Below are 12,551 nucleotides of genomic sequence, written 5' to 3' on the forward strand. Positions count from 1 at the left end.
ACTTTCTCCAGTTCCCTGATATCCTTTTTGAGAACTGGTGCCCAAAACTGAACTGCATATTCCAGATGAGGTCTTACTAATGATTTGTACAGGGGCAAAAAAGTATGCCTCTCCCCTCTCCTCCCTCTCCCCTCTCCCCTCTCCCCCCTCTCCCCTCTCCCCCCTCTCCCCTCTCCCCCCTCTCCCCTCTCCCCCCTCTCCTCCCTCTCCCCTCTCCTCCCTCTCCCCTCTCCTCCCTCTCCCCTCTCCTCCCTCTCTTCTCTATCTCCCTCTCTTCTCTATCTCCCTCTCTCTTCTCCCTCTCTCTCTCCACTACTTTCTTTCAGTGCACCGTGCCTGCACACCACCACGACGCAGTGGTGTAAATTAGGCACATAGGAGATGAGGCATTTTGCCTTGGCATACGGTGGGACTGCGCTGGAATAACTGCCCAGCGCAGCCCCGCCGTATCTGATAATGGGCCCTGATAAGTGTTTAATATTTATCCAATGATTATATAGATATTATATATCCCTAATTATCCTGACAGTGGAGCTGTCATATATTTAAAGTTCTATACGCACAGCTCATACAGATATAATAAGTAGCATGCAGGACATTTAACTTTGTAGGTTGAGAGAACACTGACAAAAAGTCATAAACACATTTTTCTGAACTTGGCATGAGGAGCAATAGATTTAATGCCAAGACAAATGTCTTCTGACCTTGATGTGAGGGAGTCTTAGTTCGTGTCTTGATATCTACTGTTCTTGGCAAAATCTAGCACAAGTACAGGGTGGCATCACTAACTTATTTTTAGAGATAATTTAAAGCCCAATTCTGGCCATAATTTTTTTTCCTCCTATGAAGTGGGGCTGTGCCCACACTGCATGGGTTATCTGCTTGTTTTATCTAGGGGTGATCCAAGCGCCTATACTCACCCGATCCTCAGGAAAACAACGCTCCCCCACAGTCCAGTGGTGGACTGTTACTGAGGTTTTTACATCCAGAGGTGGTATGGACATGATGACATTAGGAACAGTCCACCGCACAAGACTGCTGAATCGGGGGGTTTAGAAGCCGAAGGGATCGGTCTTACATTGTGTTGATCGGAGGATTTGGTAACTGTATCTTGGCTCTCCGAATCCCCTAGTTAAGCCCCACTGCATGGTGAAAAAAAAATATTTAAATTGCTGGTTCTGTTGTTCACATTAATAATTGGTCCAGTGAGCATATATTCTTTGAACTTGCCTGAATTGCTTCAAACTCAACTGGCCAAAGAAACCTACTTCATTGGAGCTCCTGCCTGGTGTCAGTCCTTCATTATACCTCACTAACATCACACACACTTATTATTATTATTATTATTATTATTATTATTTTTTTTTTTTTAACCATGTAGACTAGAGATTAAAGATCATAGAAATACCTTTTCCTGATGGATTCTTTTCAGGAAAACCTCAGGTAATTTCTGTTTTTATAGGCTTTTTAACTACGCCTCTTTTATTAAAAGGATCACTTATCGTCCCGAGTGTCACAAAGTTCAAAATAGAATCTCAATTTCTGAAATATTTTTTTATTTTAGATTATGGAGTGGCAAAAGAAAGAGGGAATTCTTCAGAACGCCTGTAACCCTGTGTTCCGACGTTACTTATACAGGATTATAAATGAGGCTCAACTTCTTGGACTAGTAAGTATTTTGTATACATGTAATCTTTTTAAACCCTTCATTAGTGGTTTAACGAACTAGTTTGCAGCAGAGTCAACTCCTTGTTTGCACCTGTTTCACACAATTGTCCGCATAGATGTATATCTCTCTTTTTATTCTTATTATATTATTATTTTTTTTTATATTATTTTATTATTTTAGGTAACAACAATGACCTATGTTGGCCAAGCCTTATGCCTAGAACGCACAATGAGAATATAAATTTTCCTTTTTTTTTTTTGCATGCTAATCTCATAGTGAAAGCCAAGAGGTTACTAAAATCCTCAGAAGTGATGTAATGTGTTATAATGTATTCTTTAGTTTCTGAGCATGCATGGTCTTGGTCACATGATTTTTTTTTTTCTGTACAAATACTATACTAATTACTCAAATTGTTGTAATTTTTTGCCACAATTCTTTGGAAAATGAAGAAATTATTTATTTTTATTTTTTTACAAAAAATTGTCATGTTAAAAAGTTAATTCTCACACACGGCATAGGCATACATACTTACAAATACACCCCAAAACACATTTTACTGCTACTTCTGAGTATTGCGATACCACATGTGAGACAGTTACACAGCCTGGCCATATACAGAGGCCCAACATCCAAGCAGCACTTCCAGGTGTTCTAGGAGCATAAATGACATCTAATAATGCTATCAGTTTACCAGTTAGGCATGTACATGTCCCTACTGACCTTATGAGAAAAGTAAAATATTTACGGTTAAATCCAGTCCGAGAGGCATGGTTGATAACCGCGCTGCATGCCATGACCAGGAGGGCGTTATATGACGTCCACTCCGGGGGGACAAAAGGCCGGCCCCGGCATCATTCTGCCATAGGGCAGGAGGAAACCGGAACAGACAGGCACTGGTGGGCTGCACGACCGTCAGGCACTGGTGGGCTGCACGACCGTCAGGCACTGGTGGGCTGCACGACCGTGTAAGAAGCCAGTAACAGCGAGTTTTCACCGTTTTGTTTACATTTGTGACGGGCTGTGATTGGACACAATTTTATTGGATATTTACCATGATTAGGGATGCACTGTGTCCAAGGGACATGGCTCATCACCGTGCACACGAGCAGCATGACCGGGAGGACGTCGTATGACCTACACCCGGAGGAATGAGAGGCCGGCCTCTGCACCATTTGACATAGGGAATTGGTTAAACTAACCCACCTTCCCAGATATACACTTGTATCCCTACTTGGCATCTCTAGTGTGGGCACCTGGCTGTGACAGCTTGCGGCTTCATTGCCCTAGAAGATTGCAGGGAGGGGGGACAAGAGAACTTCCGCTTGAGCTGGCTAGGCGGCCCGAGCGGAAGTGGGAGCAGGTACCTGTCCAATCTAGGTACCTGCTCCCACACACACACACACACACACACACACAAAAAAAATGACATGCCAAATCAGGGGGTCAGGAGGCCTTAAAGCGGAAGTTCCATTTTTGGGTGGAACTCCATTTTAACTTTCATAGCACCAGAAGATTACTGCTGCTTGGGGGTATGGAGGGGGGCAGAGGGCTGAAGATATTAACAAGACCAGAAATCACCAGCGCAAGGGACATTTCTTATTGAATGTAAGGACCATCATTTATGCTGCATTAAAAAAAAAAAAATAAACGCAGTCTTTAACAATTAGTCTACTTAACACTGGTATACATTTGAAACCTGGTATATGCATAAGACCTGTATATTTGACTTACACAGCCGGATGAATCCCAGCCTGAGGTCCATTACGATGCAGAGCTGGTTCTTACAAAGCAGATGGTTGCAGAGTTCAAGAGATTTCTGGAGGATACTAACTGGAATGCTGGTCCTCTTGATGAAGCTTTGGGTGGGACCTTGGTCAGATTCAGACATCACAATGTAGAAAAATGGAGCTGGAAGTTTGAGGACTACCTAGGAATTGATCCTTTGAGCGCATTCATGGTAAGGTGTTTACAATAATTTGCTGTGCAATGAGTGATATTCTAACTGTTTACAGAATAAAGACATTTTGAAGAGATTTAGCTCTATGAATAAGTGCTTATAAGCTTGAACCATGTCAGTTCTCCAGTCATCTCTGGTGTACTGCTTTTACAAATAAATAAATAAATAGTTCAGAAGTAGCTGGTATGTGGCCATCTGGTTTTCTTGCAAAGAAGTTTAACATCTTCATGTTCAAAATGCGTACATTAATGTTTTCTTGCACAATACTCTGTGCCAAGGGAAAGTTAGTGTAACCCTCCCCCTTTTGACAGCTAGTAGCTGATACTGTATGTTCCCAAGAATATGAGAATTTATCCTATATTATATAACAAGGGCTGCTACTAACGATTATTATTTTTATATTTCATTATTTGGTCAATTATTTTGATTATTTGGGTGAAAACCTCAGTATGTAATTTTTATTTTTTTTCTTGTATTCGTGGTTGTGCAGATGACTTAAGCCTCGTACACACGTACCGATTGTCGGCCGTAAATATTCGGCCGACGACCGATCGGCCGATTGTAGGCTTGTTAGTATGATGCTTCCGACAGCCGACAGCGCACTTTCCGCTGAAAAGAATCTGTCACGCAGGCATTAAAATTTTACACCAGAACGGCCGATTGTTCGTCAGTCCGTACAGAATTCGGCCGACAATCAGCAGATTTGCAAGACTGGGCATACTCAGAGAAGAAAAAACACAGGGAAAGTTAACCATCACATGACATCACTTCTGCAGTCGGCGGACAAAATTCTTGTGCAGTCTTTTGCACTTTTCAGCGGACAGGACAGCCCTGGACAAAAGACGGCCGATCGGTCGTCCGGCGATCGGTACGTGTGTACGAAGCATAAGTCATTGTCCTGTTGGAAGATGACCCTTCCCCCCCCCCCCCCCCAGTCTGAGGTCCAGAGTGCTCTTTATCAAGGATGTCTCTGTACATTGCTGCATTAATCTTTCCCTCAATCTTGACCAGTCTCCCAGTTTCTGGCGCTGAAAAACATCCCCACAGCATCATGCTGCCACCACCATGCTTCACTGTAGGGGTGGTATTGGCCAGGTGATGAGCGGTGCCTTGTTTCCTCCAGACATGACACTTGCCATTCAGGCCACCAGAGAATTTTGTTTTTCATGGTCTGAGAGTCCTTCAGGTGTCTTTTGGCAAACTCCAGACAGGCTGCCCTGTGTCTTTTACCGAGGAGGGGCTTCAGTCTGGCCACTTTACTATACAGTTCAAAATAGTATTTCTCCTGCGCTCAAGCGCTCAAGTGTTATGTGGGAAGGTGAGTGGTCTATGTGATCCTTCATATCACAACCTAAGGTCTTGCTGCACCCTCAGGACCATGGGTATCTGAATATACTGCAAAACAACAAGAGAGGGGCGCACTGACCTAGTGCATTACCACTAAAAATGTTTTATTAAAATTAGAACAGCATACATTATACTTAAAAACGTTGATATATACAGTATCTCACAAAAGTGAGTACACCCCTCACGTTTTTGTAAATATTTTATATCTTTTCATGTGACAACACTAAAGAAATGACACGTTGCTACAATGTAAAGTAGAGTGTACAGCTTGAATAACAGTGTAAATTTGCTGTCCCCTCAAGATAACTCTGCACACAGCCATCAATGTCTAAACCACTGGCAACAAAAGTGAGTACACCCCCTAAGTTAAAATGTCCAAATTGGCCCCAAAGTGTCAATATTTTGTGTGGCCACCATTATTTTCCAGCACTGCCTTAACCCTCTTAGGTATGGCGTTCACCAGAGCTTCACAGTTTGCCACTGGAATCGTCTTCCACTCCTCCATGATGACATCACAGAGCTGGTGGATGTTGGAGACCTTGCGCTCCTCCACCTTCTGTTTGAGAATGCCCCACAGATGCTCAATAGGTTTTAGGTCTGGAGACATGCTTGGCCAGTCCTTAGCAAGGTAGTGGTCATCTTGGAGGTCGTTTGGGGTCGTTATCATGTTGGAATACTGCCCTGTGGCCCAGTCTCCGAAGGGAGGGGATCATGCTCTGCCTAAGTAGGTCACCGTACATGTTTGCATTCATGGTTCCCTCAATGAACTATAGTTCCCCAGTGCCGGCAGCCCCAGACCATGACACTCCCACCACCATGCTGGACTGTAGGCAAGACACACTTGTCTTTGTACTCCTCACCTGGTTGACGCCACACACGCTTGACACCATCTGAACCAAATCGGGGAGGGAAAATGGCTAATTGGGCCCGATTTGGACACCTTCACTTAGGGGTGTACTTTTTTATTTTCTTTCAGTGGTTTAAACATTAATGGCTGTGTGTTTTGGGGAACAGCAAATTTACACTTACACAAGCTGTACACTCACTACGTTACATTGTGGCAAAGTGTAATTTCTTCAGTTTTGTCACATGAAAAGATAAATTAAAATAATAATAATGTGAGGGAGTACTCCCTTTTGTGAGATACTGTACACACATGCTGGGATGCACCAATGATGCAAGGTGACCTGATGGTGTCTGTATATGCCTGGCTGACGCGTTTCGAGGGAGAACCCTCTTCCTCAGAGCCGCGAGCCTGTTGGCTTTGCGGAAGAGCTTGTGGCCTCTGAGGATGAGGAATCTCCCTCGAAATGATTCAGCCAGGCATATATGGACACCATCATCGGTGGAGTGCAGTCTTGGAGACGACTGGTTCCACTTTTTTGACATGCGTGTATACAACGTTTGTGAGTATAATGCATGCTGTTCTTCTAATTTTAATAAAACATTTTTAGTGGTAATGCACTAGGTTGGTGCGTCCTTATTTTGTTGTATTTTTACTCCACCATACATTACTGATTGGTGGAATGCTGCAGAGATGGTTGTTCTTCTGGAAGGTTCTGCACAGAGAAACGCTGGAGTTCTGCCAGAGTGACCATCGGGTTCTTGGTCACCTCCCTGATTGAGGCCCTTCTCCCCCGTTCGCTCAGTTTGGCCGGGCGGCCTGCTCTAGGATGAGTCTTGGTGGTTCCAAACTTTCATTTATGGATGATGGAGGCCACTGTGCTCATTGGGACCTTCAATGCTGAAGAAATGTTTCTGTACCCTTCCCCAGATCTTTGCCTCGATACAATCCTGTCTCGGAGGTCTACAGACAAGTCCTTGGACTTCATGGCTTGGTTTGTGCTCTGACATGCACTGTTAACAATGGGACCTTTAGACAGGTGTGTGCCTTTCCAAATCATGTCCAATCAACTGAATTTACCACAGGTGGACTCTAATCAAGTTGTAGAAACATCTCAAGGATAATCAGTGGAAACAGGCTGCACCTGATTTAAATTTTTGAGTGTCATCGCAAAGGCTGTGAATACTTCTATACAGTGGGTACGGAAAGTATTCAGACCCCCTTAAATTTTTCACTCTTTGTTATATTGCAGCCATTTGCTAAAATCATTTAAGTTCATTCTTCTTCCTCATGAATGTACACATAGCACCCCATACTGACAGAAAAACACAGAATTGTTGACACTGTTGCAGATTTATTAAAAAAGAAAAACTGAAATATCACATGGTCCTAAGTATTCAGACCCTTTGCTGTGACACTCATATATTTAACTCAGGTGCTTTCCATTTCTTCTGATCATCCTTGAGATGGTTCTAGACCTTCATTTGAGTCCAGCTGTGTTTGATTATACTGATTGGACATGATTAGGAAAGCCACACACCTGTCTATATAAGACCTTCCAGATCACAATGCATGTCAGAGCAAATGAGAATCATGAGGTCAAAGGAACTGCCTGAAGAGCTCAGAGACAGAATTGTGGCAAGGCACAGATCTAGCCAAGGTTACAAAAGATTTCTGCTGCACTTAAGGTTCCTAAGAGCACAGTGGCCTCCATAATCCTCAAATGGAAGACGTTTGGGACGACCAGAACCCTTCCTAGAGCTGGCCGTCCGGCCAAACTGAGCTATCGGGGGAGAAGAGCCTTGGTGAGAGAGGTAAAGAAGAACCCAAAGATCACTGTGGCTGAGCTCCAGAGATGCAGTCAGGAGATGGGAGAAAGTTGTAGAAAGTCAACCATCACTGCAGCCCTCCACCAGTCGGGGCTTTATGGCAGAGTGGCCCGGCGGAAGCCTCTCCTCAGTGTAAGACACATGAAAGCCCGCATGGAGTTTGCAAAAAAAAACACCTGAAGGACTCCAAGATGGTGAGAAATAAGATTCTCTGGTCTGATGAGACCAAAATAGAACTTTTTAGCCTTAATTCTAAGCGGTATGTGTGGAGAAAACCAGGCACTGCTCATCACCTGTCCAATACAGTCCCAACAGTGAAGCATGGTGGTGGCAGCATCATGCTGTGGGGGTGTTTTTCAGCTGCAGGGACAGGACGACTGGTTGCAATCGAGGGAAAGATGAATGCGGCCAAGTACAGGGATATCCTGGACAAAAACCTTCTCCAGAGTGCTCTGGACCTCAGACTGGGCCGAAGGTTTACCTTCCAACAAGACAATGACCCTAAGCACACAGCTAAAATAACAAAGGAGTGGCTTCACAACAACTCCGTGACTGTTCTTGAATGGCCCAGCCAGAGCCCTGACTTAAACCCAATTGAGCATCTCTGGAGAGACCTAAAAATAGCTGTCCACCAACGTTTACCATCCAACCTGACAGAACTGGAGAGGATCTGCAAGGAGGAATGGCAGAGGATCCCCAAATCCAGGTGTGAAAGACTTGTTGCATCTTTCCCAAAAAGACTCCAGGCTGTATTAGATCAAAAGGGGGCTTCTACTAAATACTGAGCAAAGGGTCTGAATACTTAGGACCATGTGATATTTCAGTTTTTCTTTTTTAATAAATCTGCAACAATGTCAACAATTCTGTGTTTTTCTGTCAGTATGGGGTGCTATGTGTACATTTATGAGGAAGAAGAATGAACTTAAACGATTTTAGCAAACGGCTGCAATATAACAAAGAGTGAAAAATGTAAGGGGGTCTGAATACTTTCCGTACCCACTGTACATGTGATTTATTTATTTTTTTTTTTTTTTAATTTTTGCAAAGATTTAAAAAAAAACTTCTTTCGTGTTAGTTAGTTTGGGGTATTGTTTGTAGAATTTTGAGGAAAATAATAAATTTAATCCATTTTGAATTAAGGCTGTAAAATGTGAAGTGCTGTAAATACTTTCCGTTTGTGTGTGTGTGTGTGTGCGTGTGTGTGTGTGTGTGTGTGTTTGTATGTGTGTATATATACACAGTCTGTCCAGCCATTGTTAAAGTGTAAGTATACCCTCCTATCGTTTTCAGCCAAGGAAGCTGCCATCTTGGCCTCTGTTTAATCTTCCAACTGTTTAGTTATGACACCAGCCATTGGATGGTTTGAGAGTTTGGTTGAGAGCACAGCCAATGTGACAGTTAGCCGGAAATGTAAATGTTTTTAAATGTGTTAAATCGATGGGTTTACTTCCACTTTTAATATAATTTAGTATGGTTTCTGCGACATCAGTTTAACCTGGCAGCCAAGAAGAGTGGACTAGAATTTGTATGCGTAAACAATGACACCTTCGCTGTACTAGTCAGTGGGGGCGCTAGACTCCATTGAGCGAGCATGTGTACTGTGTGGCCATTGCGTTCAAAATGACTGAGCGAGTGGAGCAACAAATCTGAGTGCAGTGCAAATAAAAGTATGACACAGAAACTTCAAAGATGATCAAGAATCTGTTGAAAGTGATCCATGTTCTAGAAGGCTTCTGGCTTTTCCCAAAACTATGGATGGATATACTAATTTTGAAATATAATGCACAATACTGGTAAACTTTTACTTTAAATTGAATTGTAATTCTTTAATTCACCTCCTGTCTGTTAGCTTCCAGCTTCTCTGGGTTTAGATGCTGATCTTCCCTGTACCAGAGCCCTTCCTTCTGCTCAGGACTACATGTCCCATGAGGATTTGCTTCTCACAGTGATCTCCCCTGCTGAACTGTTGTGTTCTGTTAGGGGGACAGCCCCCTCCCCTCCCCCGCCAGAACATTCCAGGCAGCGCTTTCAGCCATTGGGTGAGAACACTGATCTCAGTCAGCTCAGTCAGCTGCTGGTTTTCTAGCATGCACGTTTGACAGAAGCAAGCCTAATGGACGCCGTATGTCTGGACCGGCTGGCATACACACACAGGCCGAATCAACCTGCATTTGGCTGGTGTGTGCGGGGCTTTTAGGGTAGTACAACTTTGGTGCTTTTGAAGATTGAAGTCTAGGTCCTTCTCCCTGCAAAAAGGAGAGTTTAGTTGGGCAAAAGCAAAGTTTTTGTTTTTTAGCTGGAAGCTGTTTAAAACTGGAATATTAGTCAGATACTCTACCTCTACTGAATAAAACTCTAGAAAGAATACTTAAATAAGATGGTAAGGCTCGTGGTGGGATAGAAAGCAGGGGCATTGTGACGGAATCCGGACACCACCGACTGGGTATCTCCGCCAGTAACCTGCTTCCTAAGCTCTGGAACACGGGATCCGTGATTCTGGCTATAGTTACCCCAATAACTAGACAGTACAAGCTTTGGAGTCATCCAGAATCAAACTGTTTATTCAAACACAAAGCACATGGAAATGAACACTTCAGGGACAACCCCTCCCCCTTAGTCAATCCACTCAACATACCCATCCCATAATAACAATATAACAATGGAATGCAGGTATTCAACAACAACAAACCCCCACCCCCACTAGCAAGAGTCTAATTAGTGCAGAGCTGGCCTGACTGGGGTTTTTGGTCACCCTGTGCCTCTTATAGACACAGGGTGATTTACACATAAGAGGCACCGAGGATGCTGGACAAGGAGTCTCCCAACCTCCATAAAGCAATTGAGGTTCCACAAGCCCCCCAACCAAAGTGTCTCACGTCACATATCTCCCCTTTCGGCAGGAGACTAACATAGAAGGAGACCCCAAACGGGTTGACTTTGAAGTTAGTCCGTAGTTCCAGTCCACCAATGTCTGCACCCACACAGTACCCCAAACAAATTGTCCGGAACAGATCGTTACTCACCCAGCCAACCTCTGCCTCTCTTGTAGAACATAACCCCTGCTGTGGAGAAGTGTGGACTGGTCCTTCTCCCTGGAGTCCATTTAGCCGCTGGAGAGAAGACAGGGTGACTGGGATCACTCCATCATGCTGTTGGGGATCTGGGCCGACTGCCAAGCATCCCTGGGGTACACAGGTGGAGACAGTAGTCTCATATACTTTTTCTGTATGAAAATCCACCAGTGATTGCACAACAAGGCTGACATCCTCCTGTCCCAATGCCAGACCTTTTTCTGGGGTTGTGTAAGTGGGAACCAAAGTCTCATCCACTATCACAGGGAATCCATCTTCTATTAGTTGGGGGCAGAGGGCAGCAGTGCTCTGCTCTGTTGCCAGCCCTTCTGCTGGGTTGGGGTTGGCGAATACTACCCCCAGAACCTGGTTGGGGGTCTGCTGTAGAGAGGAGAGACCGCTTACCTCCTCCTCCTGGTATTACTGCGGGGTAGGTTGGGGATCTGGACCGGCCGTCCAGCATCCCTGTAGGTCTGGTGCAGAGACCGCGGTCCCATCTGCACCATTGGGGTCAGGTCTGTTGTCTCCCTGTGGTTGGGGAGAAGGATTAGTTGTCTCCTGTCCCTGGAAGGTACACTGCTGTAGCTGGGGACCTGGGCCAGCTGCCCAGCCTCCCTGTAGGGCCGGTAGAGAGACCTCGGTCCCATCTCCACCTGCCATCGGTGGGTCTTCACAGTACCCCCAGTCTGTACTGTCTCTCCAACCAAGGAGAGACTGTTGTGGGCAGAGGCCAGTAGCGTGCTGCCCAGCTTCCAGCTTTTCCACTGGGAAGTAAATTGAAACATCGGTGACCTTGCACACATCCTTCAGGGCCACCGATTGTTGTATGCAGGGGTCCACAGCGCCATGCTCTGAAGTGAGCTGTTCTGCAGGAGTCTCACCGGGTTGTTCCTCCTCAATAGAAAAGTCTATTAAATCCCCAGTCTCTGGTGGTGTCTGGGGATCGAGGTTCACCATCTCCTTTCTGTGGAATCCAGAAGATGTTACTGGTGCTGGGCAGAGGCTAGCAGAGCTCTGCCCTGTTGTCAGCACTTTAGCTTTGGGAACAGCAATCTCCGGAGTTTCCACTGCCGACTCATAGGCATGCTGCTGAACGTGTCCTAGCAGTTTCCTGTATGCCCTTTCCAGATGCTGTTCTTTCCTTAGCAAGTGTTCTAGATCAGGTTCAAGCTCTGAGACCCCTGTGAGATGGAGCATAGCCTCTCTGTATTCTCGCAGGTTCTCAAGGGTAGGTTCCCCTTCATCCCCAAACACAAACACATCTGTAAGGCTCTCCCACAGTAATCCAGGGCCACCAAAGTCATATCCCTCCGGAGAGCATTCTGATGTCTCTCCTAAATATTTCTGCTCTGCGTGCCATTGCAGAGCCCGATACTGATTGTCCAGCTCTATCTCCTGCTGGACCAGCCTGTCCAACTCGGATACCCATTGCTCCTGGGGCCGCTCTCCCAGGAATGCCATCCGCAACTTCCGTTGATCACTGGCCTGTTCCCCTGGGGTTGGAAAGCACTTTCCCTGGTATATACCAGCAAGCTGGAGGGCTCCAAGCCAGAGCCCCACCGGAATCTGCTGCCTGAGCTCCAGGTATTGATCCGCAGATATTGTCCTGGGGTATACAGAAAGGGAAATCCGCAGCACCCCCTCGAACTCTGATGCCAGGTCCATATCTCCGTTGTAGCCACCAAAGTCTGCTATCCCGATCTTGGATCCCGGTGGAGGTTTGGATGTCCCAGACTGCAGGAAGCATCCCACCGCTTGCCACCAATGTGACGGAATCCGGACACCACCGACTGGGTATCTCCGCCAGTAACCTGCTTCCTAAGCTCTGGAACAC

At 45.3% G+C, this 12,551-nt stretch overlaps 1 protein-coding gene across 4 annotated transcripts in view; it reads left to right on the plus strand.

Annotated features, from left to right (window-relative positions):
- CLCC1 (chloride channel CLIC like 1) overlaps window positions 1–12,551 on the plus strand; it is a 154,663-nt gene that overhangs the window by 38,218 nt on the left and 103,894 nt on the right. For all 4 annotated transcript variants that reach the window (XM_082266010.1, XM_082266013.1, XM_082266012.1 and 1 more), the window contains 2 exons: window positions 1,565–1,669; window positions 3,405–3,626. In XM_082266010.1, the coding sequence (XP_082122136.1) occupies window positions 1,565–1,669; window positions 3,405–3,626 (327 nt within the window). The remainder of the gene's footprint in view (window positions 1–1,564; window positions 1,670–3,404; window positions 3,627–12,551) is intronic.

Source organism: Pelophylax lessonae, assembly GCF_965119305.1.
Source record: "Pelophylax lessonae genome assembly, chromosome: 8".
In the NCBI taxonomy this organism is placed as follows: Eukaryota; Metazoa; Chordata; class Amphibia; order Anura; family Ranidae; genus Pelophylax; species Pelophylax lessonae.